Consider the following 13,444-nt stretch of genomic DNA (forward strand, 5'->3'; position numbering starts at 1 on the left):
AATGCTTTTCACGGGCTGCGGCTCTTGATTCTGACCAGTTTTGAGACTAAGGGACTAAGGTTGTCATTGTCCCCATTATACAGATGAGGAAATTGAGGCTTGGAGAAGCTAAGCTCTGATCCCCCAAAGTCATTTTGCAAGGAAGTGCCTGTACCAGGCTGGAATCCTGAGCCCATCCTACCGGGCTCTGTGCGCCTGCGAGGGTATCCGGCGCCCGCTTCTCCCCGGGGGAGGGGCTTCACGCGGGAGGCGCTGCCACGTGGGCCCCCTGCCCTCTGCCCTGTCCCCCACAGCAGGCAGTGGGAGAGGCTGCAGCCTTTGGCTCTGGCCAGCGTGGGGACGGTGGGCCAGTGACTGAGCCTGGGCCCACCGCTCGCTCTCAGGAAAGGCCGCCAGGGGGCGTCTACTGGGCCTGCCCGCAACAGCTCGGGGCCGTGGGAAGCCCACATCTGCCCAGCAGGTGTCCCTGCCCAGAGCAAACAGGGGGCTGGGAACCCGGGGCCTTGGAGATAAGGCCTGGGCAGGATATATTGGCCGGAGCACCGAGGGACCGCGGCACCGGACGCGCCTGGAGAGCCACAAGGGAGCGACCATGGACCCCGTGGGGACAACAGGTGAGCGCTCACTTCCCCGCAGCCCCCCCTGGCGACACCCCCTGTGACTCACCAAGGATCCCCATTGTGCCGATGGAAAAACTGAGACCCAGGAAGGCAGCCCACCCAGCCGCAATGGCAGGACTAGATCCGGCTCGGCCCCTGCCCCCTTGCCCCCCAGCTGCCGGCCCTCTGGGCCCCTGGATCACCGAGCCTCCCTGGCTCCCAGCCCCCATCCCACCTCGGTCGCCCACGCTCAGGTTTCCCGGCAGAGGGGCCGGCGCCCCCGACCCTCGCAGCCCCGCCCTCCCGCCTCCCTGAATGGGCCCATTCTGCCCACAGCCTGCCAGCCGCTCACTCCAGGCGGCCTTCCTGGCTGGATTCTTCTCCCCCCTCGCTTTCAAGGCCTGGTGGCGGAACAGAAAATCCCTCTGGCAGGCTCTTCGTGGGAGGGTGACCAAGCCAGCCGGGCCAGCGGCTGGCAGCCCGGGGTGGGGGGGGGACACTTTCTCCAGCCTGGGCCATCGGAGCCCGGCACCCCTGGGCACCCCTGCCGCTCCCCATCCTTACCTACCTGCTGAAGCTGCCGGCCCCCGTGCTGATGAAGGGCCCCATTGTCCTGCTCTTGGCCGGAGCCCACATCCCACCTCGCCCCCTGCTTGCACTCCGGGGGTCCCAAAAAGTCAAGAGAGCCACCACGTCCAGGGTCATAACCTTTCCAGCACCCCCCACACACACACACACACATACATACACTTCCACAGAGGAAGGAACCGGCCCGGGAGGGTGGCGGGAGTCTTCACCCCGGCCACACAGCGACATGGTGGCCCCGGCGGCCCCCAGAACCCCGGCTCCTCCTCGGAGACCCCCTCAGCGCAGGGGGAGCAAGGGAGGGAGGCTGGTGAGCAAGACCTCAAGGACCAGCTGAGGACTGAACACCTGGGGGCCCTGCAGGGGCCAGGTCACCAAAGGAGGGGCTTCCTGGCCCGGGCTCCACCTGGAAGTGACTCGAGGGGACGAGGGCCAGCTGCGGTCACCGTGGGCAGGCGGTACTCCCACCCCCACCCCCGCGATAAACACTTGCGCCTGGGTTGGCCTGACGCCTGCTCCCCTGCGCATCCTGCAGCGACCCCGGGCCCTTTGACTCACCTGAGCCTGCGAGACAGCTCGGAGGCGCGGCTGCAGAGAGGGGCAGACGGGCAGGGCCTGGCGGGCAGCTGGAGCAGGTAACGGCGCGGGCAGCCAGCCCTAGGTGGGGACTGCCAGGCAGCTGGGGCCCGCGCAGGCGGCGGCCGCATTTAACCCGGGCTGGCGGGTGGGGAGGGGGAGCGCGGGCTGCGACCCCTCCCACTGGCAGGGAGCGAGCCCCGCTGCCTCGGAGGGCTGGGGCGGAGCGAGCGCGGCGCCCCCTGCGCCCGCCACCCTCGCAGCAGCCGCGGGAGCCGGGCGGCGACGCTCTCTGCGGCCGGAATGCGCTGCAAGCCCGAGACGCTTCCCAGAGGAGAGACCCAAGAGGCGGAGCGGTCGGGCCTCTGGCCGCCGGCTGCCTGGACGGCCTCCGAGGGCGCGCCGCTCTGTCCTCGCCGTCCCTTCCCGGAGCGGGGCGAGCCAGGCCTCCGCCCCTGCCCAGAGGCACACAGGGCACAGGGGCCAGCCTCGGGGGTCGTGGTCCTGCCCAGGCCCTGCCCACAGGCCTTGGGCCTGCGCCGGCACCCATCAGAGTCCCCAGGGCTGGGCCAGTGGGGTCGGCCTGGATTCCCTGGGGTCAGGGGAAGGAGGGGGGACCCAGCAGCAGGACTCAGAGCCACACCCCACCCCCACCCCCACTGCGCCCTGGGAGTGTGGTTCCAGGGCCTTTTGCTGTTGCAGGTTCCTGCCTGCCCACCCGAGGTGAGAGGGCACTCCCGGCCAGGGGCGGCGAGCCGCCTGGGGTGGGGACGCTCAACCTTTATGGATGCTGGCAGCCCTCCTGTACCCGTCTGCACCCGGGAGCAGCACGGCCGTGCCCTTAGTGTTTCCCCCTCATCTTTCTAAGGCTGCAAGCAGCACGGAGCTCTCACTGGGCACCTGGCAGCCCCGAGCATTTAACCCACCCCAGCCCACCCGCACTTTACCAAATACCTTCTCTTCCTGACCCTGGGGGTACAGCACGAGCCCCATCCTCCCCTGGTCCCCCCCAACCCAAGCAGCGGGCTCCACAGCACCTCGTCCCTTCAGTACCCCCTGCCGAGGGCCGGCCGGCCCCCTGCCCTCCCAGGTCACCCCCTGCCCTCCCAGGTCACCCCCCGAGCAGGCCACCATGCTGCAGGAAGGCGTGCGCAGGTGCCTACAGCGTCAGTGCGAGCAGACGGTGCGGATCCTGCACGCCAAGGTGGCGCAGAAGTCCTACGGAAATGAGAAGCGGTAGGTGCCACAGCAGCAGCCCCCTCTCCTAGGAGAGCTGTAACCTGGAGGAACTCCCCCCGGCCCTGGGAAAACCTCAGCTGAGACCTCAGCTGTCAGCAGGGGCCCTCAGCCACTTTGGTCTCTGGCAACACCTCCCTGTGGCTCGCCCGTCCACATTCACCCACTCACTCAACAGCGACTTACTGTTTAGGATGTGCCAGGGTCTGTGGGCACGGCTGCACGCTGGGCACACGGCTGAGCAGAGCTCTCGCGACACTCTGCCTCCCTCGGGGGACAGACACCTGTAAACTGCCCACAATTCAGGCACCCAGATACCTGGAGATGAGGCTGAGAGCTAGAAGGCAAACAGACGGGGTCATCCACAGGAACCAAGGGCGGGCAAGGGGAACCTGCTTCAGCCTCAAAGATCAAGGTCAAAAAGTCCCTTAGGAGGCTGCATCTGAAAAAAAAAAAAAAAATCGGAGCCAGACAGAAGGAAATCTGGGGGGACACAGGCTCTGATTGGAAGAAGCGGAGAAAGCAGAGACCTGGGGGGGGAGGCGAAACTGACAAGGCCCCAGAGTGGGGGAGTCAGAAAGGGAGGGGGTAGTGAGGGAATGAAGGGAGGAGGAGTTGGGGACCAGATCACAGGAGGACTTGGAGTTTTAAGTCCCTTGGAGGACTTTAAGAGGAGAAACAGGATCTGAACCACGGTGTTCAAAGCCCTCTGGTTGCGGCCGGGACAAACAAGCCGGGGGAGTGGGGAGTGGCCACAGGGACAGGGGCTGCAAGGCCCCCGCGGTGACCCAGGCCAAAAGGCTGTTCAGACGGTTGGATGGCACACACAGGACTCATCGGTGGCTCGGATGAATGGTGTCCAGAAATAATAATAGGATTTGGATGAGGTACAGCCAGGGAGAAGCCTGGGAGAGGAGGAGGAATGGAGGGTTCTCTCGGGTGGATGCCCCCTCGCGATGCTGGCAAGACAGGTGCAGGTGGATGGAGACTCCGGCAGTCGCTGTCTCCGCAGGTTCTTCTGCCCCCCGCCCTGCGTCTACCTCGCCGGCCCCGGCTGGAGGGTGAAGCCCGGCCCTGGCCAAGGTGAGGGCGGGCTCCGGGCGGCTGGCGGGCCAGCTCTGCGGGGAGCCCCGCTCATGCAGTCTGCTGGCGCCCTCTGGCGGCCAGGACGAAGCCCGCCGGGCACGCGAGCCCCCCAGAGCCGGACCCGTGCCCTTGCAGCCCACCAGGCCACGGAGCCCGGGACCACGGTCTGCGGCTACATGGGGCTGGACGGCGCGGCCGAGACGCAGAGGATGAGCTTCGAGGAGCAGCCGGACTCCAGGGTGAGGGCGCACAGGATGGGGTCCCATTCCTGCTCCCACTCCGGCCTGTCCTTGGGGGGAGGGCTCAGGCAGGCCCCCCGGAACCCAGTCGTGGGGCAGGGAGGCCGGGCCCTGCCTCGTCGCTAAGCCCCCGGGCGCGGACGGCAGCTCCCCGGGGGCGGCTGGGCCCCGCGGAGGCGGGGCCGGGGATGAGACGGCCGCGTGCCCGCGAGTCCCCCAGGAGTTCGGCTGCGCCAAGACCCTGTACATCTCGGACGCGGACAAGAGGAAGCACTTCCGGCTGGTGCTGCGGCTGGTGCTGCCAGGGGGCCGGGAGCTGGGCACCTTCCACAGCCGCCTCATCAAGGTCATCTCCAAGCCCTCGCAGAAGAAGCAGTCGCTGAAAAATACGGACCGTGAGCGGGGCGGGACGGGGCCTGGGTGGGTGGCGGGGACGGAGCCAGAGGGAGAGGGGCGGGGCCTGGTGGAGGGTGGAGTCAGTGAGAGGGCGGAGCCTGGGTGGAGGGTGGGGTCAGCACGAGAGGGCCCCGGCTGGATGGGGTCAGCATCAGAGGGGTGGGACCTGGGCGTCAGGGTGGGGTCACAGAGTCAGGGGGCGGGACCTGAGCCGAGAAAGGGGCGGGTCTGGGGAGGAGTGGGCGTGGCTCAGGCGTGCAGAAGCAGAGGAGAGGGGTGGGACACTAGACTTGCAGGTGGGGGCCAGGGACGAAATGCAGCACAAAGAGATCAGCAGGTGCTGAGCCAGGGACAAAGTGAGGATGATATAGGGGTGGAGAATTTCCAATTAAAAACATTGTGGGGTTCCTACCGCGAGCCCGGCTCTGCCCCGGGCACTGCATTGGCAAAGGCAATATGTGTTGTCCTGTGTGGTGCTCCCCACGTCTCTGAGAAAGGCGCTGTCCTCGGCCCAGGTTGTAGGTAAGGATGGTGAGGCTGCAGCATCCATCCCTTCCCTTAAGAACTCCTGGGCCTACGTGGCCTCAGGCTGCCCTGGCTGGGGTGTGGCCCAGCCGGGAAGTGGCCTGGGGTCCACGTGACTGTGGAGCCGCTCCTCCTCCTAGGCCACATCACTTCCTGTGGAAGCCCCCTGAGGGTCTCAGGAACAGGCCGCGTTCTGGCTGGCCCTGGGCATGCAGACAGGGCCAGGGAGGGCCTCAGGGGGGGTGGTTAGGGTGCAGATTCTGGAGCCCGGAACCTTGGGTCTGGGTCCTGGCTCTGCCACTTGTTAGCTTTGTGAATGAGAACATTGCTGTCTTCAGAAAGGTGGTGGGAAACGCAGGCAAAAATAAGACTTTATTTGGGTGCCAAAAATCTGAAATCCAAGCATATGTGGGATCTTCAGCACCTACAAGGGAAAAACCGTGCATGGACTTCAAAAATCCTTTGCATCAAAATGAATGTATCTTTTCCTTCGGCTTTTCCATGCACTTTTTGAGGTGCTCTTGTACCGCTTGCCTCTGTAGGTTGTTTGTAGAGAAAATCCAATACACTGAAGGCATTTAGAAAATTACCAGGCATACAGTGAGTGCCAGCTATTGTCCAATGGAAGGGAACTAGGGAACTTGGATGAAGCAGAAATTGAGCACCTGCAGTGTGTCCAGCGCTGTGAAAGACGAGCTGGGAATGACTTAGCCTGGGCTTTCTGGCTGGTAGAGACCCAATGAGAAAACAGTGCTGGACCCAAGGCAGTGCATAGAGAAGAGACCCTGGAAGTTCCTAGAAGCACGCTGGCGGCCCCTAGAGGCACCCCACTACCGTTTCACACCACCTGGTATTGTCCCTACTTCACCCCGGCTGAGAGCATTGCCTCCTCTGGAAGGCTTCCTTCTTCACATTGATACTTTATATCCCTGCCTTCCTTCCCTCCCAAACTGTGAGCTCCCAGAGCAAAGCCTTTGGTGCCCAGTACCCAGCACAGGGTAGGTACTGAGTGAGTACTGGCTGACTCTGTGTTGGGCTCAAGGAGTGAGGGAGGGCACAGAAACAGGGCGACAGCAGGCACCAGACAAGCCGCTGTGGACCGTGGGAGAGCCGTGTGTCCAGGCTGGCAGAGAGCACTGGAAGTTGTCTGGGAAGTCCCCAGGGGCCAGGCCCCCCAGCGCCCTGATCCCGCCTTCTCTCCCCCACCCCCGCAGTGTGCATCTCCTCGGGCTCCAGGGTCTCCCTCTTCAACCGCCTGCGCTCCCAGACGGTGTCCACGCGCTACCTCTCCGTGGAGAACGGGGCCTTTGTGGCCAGTGCGAGACAGTGGGCTGCCTTCACGCTGCACCTGGGTAATGCCTTCCGCAGACCCCGGCACTCCTCCAGCCTCAGCCGCTGCTCGGCGAGGCAGGGACACTTCGCCCCATGCACCTGAGGCTCAGAGACGCCAAAGGACGCCCACAGCCCCAGGAACTGGTGCCCAAGCCCAGCCAACACGAAGCTGCCACCCCCGAACCCTGCCCTCAAATGCAGACATTTTCTGGAGTGGCCCCAAGTGCTGGCTCCAGGCTTAGAAACTTCAGCATCGGCTGCTTCCCCGAGTGCTAGCTTGGGGCCCCTGAAGCCCTGTTCCTTTCTTGCTTGCTTTGCCCCCAGCTGATGAGCACTGCTCCCAAGGAGACTTCCCTCCCCGAGAGGGCTACGTGCGCTACGGCTCCCTGGTGCAGCTCGTCTGCACGTTCACGGGCATCACGCTGCCGCCCATGGTATGACAAAGGAGGGCTCTCGCAGGTCCATGCAAAGGGGGCGGCACCTGTGGGTGGGGCTGGAGGGTGAGTCCTGAGACATAGAGATGCTGATTCTTTTTTTTTTAATATTTATTTATTTTAAAGAATTACAGAGAGGCAGAGAGAAAGAGAGAGAGAGAGAGGTCTTCCATCTGCTGGGTCGCTCCCCAAATGGCTGCAAAGGCTGGAACTGAGCCAATCCAAAGCCAGGAGCCAGGAGCGCCTTCCCGGTTTCCCACATGGGTGCAGGGGCCCAAGCACTTGGGCCATCTTCCACTGCTTTCCCAGGCCATAACAGAGAGCTGGATCAGAAGTGGAGGAGCTGGGTCTCGAACTGGTGCCCATGTGGGATGCTGGCACTGCAGGCAGCAGCTGTACCGGCTATGCTACAGCGCTGGCCTCAAGATGCTGATTCTTAGTGCTTTGTGGGGCTACAAGGGAGGGCAGGGGGCAGAGGGAGTCAGAGCAGCACAGCTGGCTGGGAGGGGGGCTGGAGACACCCCCTGCACCTTCCCACCACCCCTCTGCCACAGATCATTCGCAAAGTAGCCAAGCAGTGTGCACTCCTGGACGTGGATGAGCCCATCTCGCAGCTGCACAAGTGTGCCTTCCAGTTTCCCGGGGGTCCCCCAGGCGGGGGCGGCACCTACCTGTGCCTGGCCACAGAGAAAGTGGTGCAGTTCCAGGTGAGACCCGGAGGATGGCAGCACCAGCCACCCTCGCGGGGAGACTGCCTGCTGGGAACCTGACCAGAGCATCAGGGCCCCCGACGTGGTCACACCTACTGAGCAGTACTGCCTTCCCCGGGATGTTAGAGCCACAGCCCCTGGGGGCAGACATGCAAAATGTAGGACAAGCAGTAATCACTCATATTCTTGAGCAACTCTCCTCCCCCAAGAATTCTAGGGTCATGGAAGTTTGGGATACAAAATTGTCAGATGTAAATAAAAAAGTACAATAGCTACTGAATATTATTGAGCCAAGACTATTAGAATAATTGAATAAGACAGAATTACAGAATGTAGCAAATAATTATTATTCTTAAGCCTTATGACTGCTTCCCAAAGGAATATTTTCCCAAAGAATATTAAGACTGTGAAATGTTAGGTCATAGAATGGCACAGAGGTGCAAAGTAGCATTCTAGAATCCTTGGAAAATGAGAACATTCGAAAGCAGCAGACTTCAAGGAGCTTACTTAATGGGAGAGCACGCGGGGGCCGTGTCCAAGCTCAGGGGGCAGGTGGACCTCGAAGCCCACGCTGGCAGCCGCGGCCAACGCCTCTGGCCGGTCCCGTCCGTGTCTTCCCAGGCCTCCGCCTGCCCCAAGGAGGCCAACAAGACGCTGCTGAACGACAGCTCGTGCTGGACCATCATCGGCACCGAGTCGGTGCAGTTCTCTTTCAACAGCAGCCTGGCGTGCACGCGGGAGCCCGTCACCCCCGTGCCCCTCGTCAGCACCCTGGAGGTGAGGCCGGGCGCGCGGGGCGCGGAGGGCGGGGCGGGGGCGCGGGCGAGGGGGCGCCGCGGGCTCCTGCCCCTCCTCCTCCCACCGCTGGGTCCCCCCTCCCCCAGCTCAGCGGCGGGGGCGACGTGGCCACGCTGGAGCTCCACGGAGAGAACTTCCACGCGGGGCTCAAGGTGTGGTTCGGGGACGTGGAGGCGGAGACCATGTACAGGTACGGGCTGGGGCGGGCAGCCTCCCTCGGGCCGCTGGGTGTAGGGTGTCGGGGTCCCCGCAGCGCTAAGCCCGGCGCCGCACCCCCAGGAGCCCGCGGTCCCTGGTGTGCGTAGTGCCGGACGTGGCGGCCTTCGGCAGCGACTGGCGCTGGCTGCGCACGCCCATCACGGTGCCCGTGAGCCTGGTGCGCACCGACGGGCTCTTCTACCCCAGCGCCTTCTCCTTCACCTACACCCCGGAATACAGCGGGAGGCCCGATTCGCCCCGCGCCCCCGAGCCCGCCGCCGACGCCGACGCGCTGCTGGAGAGCATCCACCACGAGTTCACGCGCACCAACTTCCACCTCTTCATCCAGACCTAGGGCGCCCCGCGTCGGCTTCCGTGCGGGAGGGCGGGACGAGGCCCGCGGCAGACACCCGGCCTCCCGCCTCACCCGCGCGCTCAGCCCTCCAGGGAGACACAGCCTGCCTGCTCTCTTTGCAAGGTGCAGCCCCGCTGGCTTTGCCCCTTGGAGCTTTGGCTCCTAGGCCCGCCTGTGCCGCCTCTCCATCTGCCGTGCCGTGCTACCCTGCTGCCCTCACCCCTAGCAAGGGAGCACCCGGGGCCCAGAGGCATGCGGCACAGAACCAGCTTGCCCGGGACAACGCTGGGCAGAAGTCCCGGGACACCTGGGCGGTAACACGGCCGAGAGAGGGGGCTTCTCTCCATGGGCCTAGGGGCCAAATCACAACCCTGCCTTGACCACTCTGCCCCACCTGTGCTTGACGCGGAAGAGAGCAGGGAAAGCCAGCAGGGTCCTGGCTTGGGGCCACGGGAACCAAGGACAGAGGCATTGTGGGTGCCCAGCCTCCAGGGGTGCCCAGTGGTCTGAAGTGCGGGGTCTAGCCCCCTGGGCCTCCCTTGACCTCTGAGAGACAGCTCATTTCCTGTAGAACATCTGCCCCAGAGCACGGGAAGTCCCCTGAGAAAGAAGCAGCTGACATTTCCAGAAAGGAGGAAATGGGGTTTGCGCTTTAGACTCCCCAAAGTCTAAGTTCCGTCATCGGCCATCAGCAGGCTGAAACCCACACGGCCAAAGCCTCGTGTGATTGCTGGAGGAGAAGGGCGGAGCCCGGCTGAGAAACGCAGGGAGCAAGTCGGGTGGGAAATGCCCCGAAATGAGTGCCCGCCTCCGCAGAGTCTGATTCACGGTCCATTCAGGAACGAGGAGCAACTTCCACACAAGGACAGGAGATGACGGAGTCAAGTGCAAGGCCCTTGTGAGCACAGTGCCACACCTAAGAAGCCAGCTGCCGTCTCGCATTCTGGCTCCCGGGGACCGTGTGGCCACCCAGCTTGGACCAAAGGGCTCTATGTCCCGCTAGACTGCGTTGCATGGGGAAAGCGGTTCTCATCTCCGTGTGTCCTAGAGGGGGCATTCGCTGTGCCCTGCGCTTGAGTTGGTGCTCAATAAACAGTGCATTGTGCTGGCAGATATCTGGAAATTGCAACGTGAAACCAGCAGGTGGCAATGTTTCCTTGTCGAGGGGTGAATTTTCACCATTCATTCATTCATTCACTCATAGCAGTTGAAAGCTGTTACGTTCCTTAAAAAGATAATCTTAAAAAACAAAACAAAGATCATCCTAAGTCCTTCCGTGCTCTCGGGATCCTCTGTAGGTTAATTCACACAATTCTTCCACTCTACAATCCTAGTATCAATTAATTTAATCTTCACATTAGGATCATCTACCAAGCTATAAAATTAGACAGCCAGGCTGCAGCACAGACCCTTGGGTTAGACACGAGGGCGGTACCTGGGAGTCTGTGTTACTTGCCCACTCTCCCACATGACTTCAGTGAGCAGGGTTGCTCCATCCATATTTGCTCATGTTATAGATGGAGAAACGGAAGCTTCAAGAGGCCAAGGTCATAGCAGGTGGATGGCAGCGCCTGTCATTCATTGGAATCCTGTACTCCTGACGCTCAGTTGGAGCACTGAGTCTCTGAATTCTCATGGGACCACACTGCTGGGTATAGGCCGGGTGTATGTGTTGTAAGAGGGGAGGGGACACGTGTAGTGAGGATGAGGCCAGAATCTGTTTCAGAGTCCCCCAGCCGTCACGGCGCCTGCGGTCCCTTTAGCAAGCTACTCTCTGGATTGAAGCTCTGACCTTAGAGTTGCTCTCTCTCTTTGGTTTCTGTTGATTTGGGTCTTCCACAAAAGGAAACCGAGCCTACCTCGTGTGGGGGTAAGAGTCTGAGACATCTCCCTCCCCGGGGAGGATGTGGGCTGCCGAGGGCATGAACTGTGAAGATGGGGAGGAAGTGGCTGAGAGGAAAGGGAAACCCGGAGGGCCTCTCTCAGGTTTTGGCAATACTCACATAAAGGGCCCCCTGGTCAGGCTTCGCGCTGCTCCAGACCCCAAGGGACAAAGGCAGGCAGGGCAGTGGTCATGACTTCAGTGGGCAGAGGGGAACACCTGCTACAGCCGGCTGGAGCCAAGGAGGGGGTGTGTGTGTTCACATGGGCACGGAAGGGCAAGGTCTAGGGAAGGCAGGGAGGGCCTTGTGACCAGGTTTACCAGGCTCACCTTGGTGACAGTGTTGGAGTGGGCCCCAGCCCACCAGGCTCTCCTGTCTGGTTCCAAACACCCAGCTCCCCAAGCTGGCTGATGTCGGAAGTTCACCTTTAGCACCCCTTTGTGTGCAGGGCTGTTCCCCTCCTTACCCAGCCCTAGGAGGTACATCGAAACATTTGTAGGAAATGAAGTTAAAACAGAAGTTTATTTTGCTGCAGAGAAAATGTGAAACCCAACCCAAGCATGTGTTTTCCATGAACTGTATGAGGACTTCAAGCATCTTTCGCACCAGAGGTGGGTGTTGGGCACACAATGGTTAATACGCCATTTGGGACACCCACCTCCTCCATCAGAGGGCCTGGGCTCCAGCCTCCTGCTAATGCACACCTTGGAGGCAGTCAGACGGTGGCTCACGTACTTGGACCCTGCCACCCATGCAGGAGACCTGGATTACATTCAGTCTCCTGGCTGCAGCCTGGCCCAGCCTTGGCTGCTGCAGGTCTTTGAAAGGTGAACCAGCAAATGGAAGATTTCTCTCTCTCTCTCTGCCTTTCAAATATTTTTTTCAAAAATTTTTGCACAAAACTAATTTGCTAATTCTTTTTTCCCAGGAGCTTTTGGAAGTCTCCTCTCATTTTCAAAGGAATCCTTTTTTCATAAAGATTCATTTATTTGAAAGGTAGAGAAAGAGAGAGAGAAGGTCTTCCATCCGCTGGTTCACTCCCCAAATGGCTGCAACGGCCATGGCTAGGCCAGCGGAAGCCAGGAGCCAGGAGCTTCTTCCAGGTCTCCCACATGTGCAGGGGCCTAAGCACTTGGACCGTCCTCCACTGCTTTCCTGGGCATATCAGCAGGGATCTGGTTCAGAAGTGGAGCAGCCGGGACATGAACCGGCGTCTGTATGGGATGCCAGCGTCACAGGTGGCCCCAAAGGAATCATGCTAACATGAAAGAATGCCACTGTACTGTGGCTTTTCACCCAACAGGCATCTTAGAATCAAAATTCTAGGTACCAATGGGGTGAGTCTGACCAATTGCAGCCAGTTAGCCGCACTGTCTGCTTCTGCTTGTGAAGACAGAGATAACAGCACTGACTTCATAAGGTGTCGTGGGGATAGAACGTGTGACGCGGCTTCAGCAGGGATACGGGCTGTTTGCTGTCAGTGCTGCTACGGAGGCACTTCAGATGGTGAACCCTCCCTCCGGTTACAGATGGCGAAGTCCTTCCTGCATGCTGGGCACCCGTGTGACCACAGGAGCAGGTTACAGCCACACACGCTTACTGTCCCCAAGTTTCTGTGGGCCAGAGGTCCAGGCACAGCTCAGCCGGCCTTCTGCTCAGGGTCTCCAGGCTGGCGTCAGGGTGTCAGCCAGGCCTGCACTCTCCCTGATGGTTGGCAAAATCATTTCCTTGCAGCCATAGGATCCATGGCACCTTGCATCTTTCAGGCCAACCCAGTCAGGTTCCCATCGACTGGCCCAGGACACCAATGACATCTGTCAAGTGCCCTCCCCTTCTTTGCTGTTGAAAGGAACCTAATCATAAACCTAGTGGCATCTCATAGTTACATGACCCGCCCACATGCAAATAGAGGGAATTATACAGGCTGTATACACTCAAGGGCCGAAATCTTGGGGGTTATCTTAAAATTCTTCCTACTCTCCAAAATCACATAAGCAATTATTGGTAGGGAGATGACTGCAGGAAGCGTCTCACGCAGGGTCTCAGCTTCTTGTTACTGAGAGGGGTAACACAGGAGGCAAGAAGGCTTCTTTCAGCTTAGAGTCTGAGAACCAGCAGTCTGGTGTCTGGTAGAAGCTGGCAATGGGGGCTGGCACTGTGGCATAGCGGGTAAAGCCACCACCTGCAGTGCCAACATCCCATATGGGCACTGGGTTCAGGTCCTGGCTGCTCTACTTCCAACCCACTCTATGACCTGGGGAAGCAGAAGATGGCCCAAGTCCTTGGGTCCCTGCACCTGTGTGGGAGACCTGGAAAAACCCCTGGCCTCAGATCAGCCCAACTCCATTGGGGCCATTTGGGGAGTGAACCAGCGGATGGAAGACCTCTCTCTCTGCCTCTGTAACTTTCAATAAAATAAATCTTAAAAAAAAAAAAAGTTGGCAATGGCAGAATAGGGTCGGAGGAAGAATCACACGGTGACCGGAAAGCAG

The 13,444-nt window shown here is 60.8% G+C and overlaps 1 protein-coding gene across 1 annotated transcript; it reads left to right on the plus strand.

The window, feature by feature from the left end:
- Positions 1-592: 592 nt before the first annotated feature.
- Positions 593-9,069, plus strand: RBPJL (recombination signal binding protein for immunoglobulin kappa J region like). Its single transcript, XM_062202563.1, has 13 exons — positions 593-614; positions 936-1,084; positions 1,410-1,819; positions 2,871-2,996; positions 4,009-4,079; positions 4,218-4,321; positions 4,542-4,716; positions 6,457-6,594; positions 6,899-7,008; positions 7,563-7,715; positions 8,340-8,495; positions 8,603-8,706; positions 8,796-9,069. Exons 1-13 carry the CDS (start codon positions 593-595, stop codon positions 9,067-9,069), a joined length of 1,992 nt encoding a protein of 663 aa, XP_062058547.1.
- Positions 9,070-13,444: the final 4,375 nt, after the last annotated feature.

Source organism: Lepus europaeus, chromosome 10 (genome assembly GCF_033115175.1).
Source record: "Lepus europaeus isolate LE1 chromosome 10, mLepTim1.pri, whole genome shotgun sequence".
In the NCBI taxonomy this organism is placed as follows: Eukaryota; Metazoa; Chordata; class Mammalia; order Lagomorpha; family Leporidae; genus Lepus; species Lepus europaeus.

Bases quoted from the DNA above. Each gene is read 5' to 3' on its own strand.
- RBPJL (XM_062202563.1), top strand. From the start codon at position 593: ATGGACCCCGTGGGGACAACAG. The intron at 1,820-2,870 runs GTAACGGCGCGG...CTGCCCTCCCAG, and splicing joins CTGGCGGGCAGCTGGAGCAG to GTCACCCCCCGAGCAGGCCA. The intron at 7,716-8,339 runs GTGAGACCCGGA...GTGTCTTCCCAG, and splicing joins AGAAAGTGGTGCAGTTCCAG to GCCTCCGCCTGCCCCAAGGA.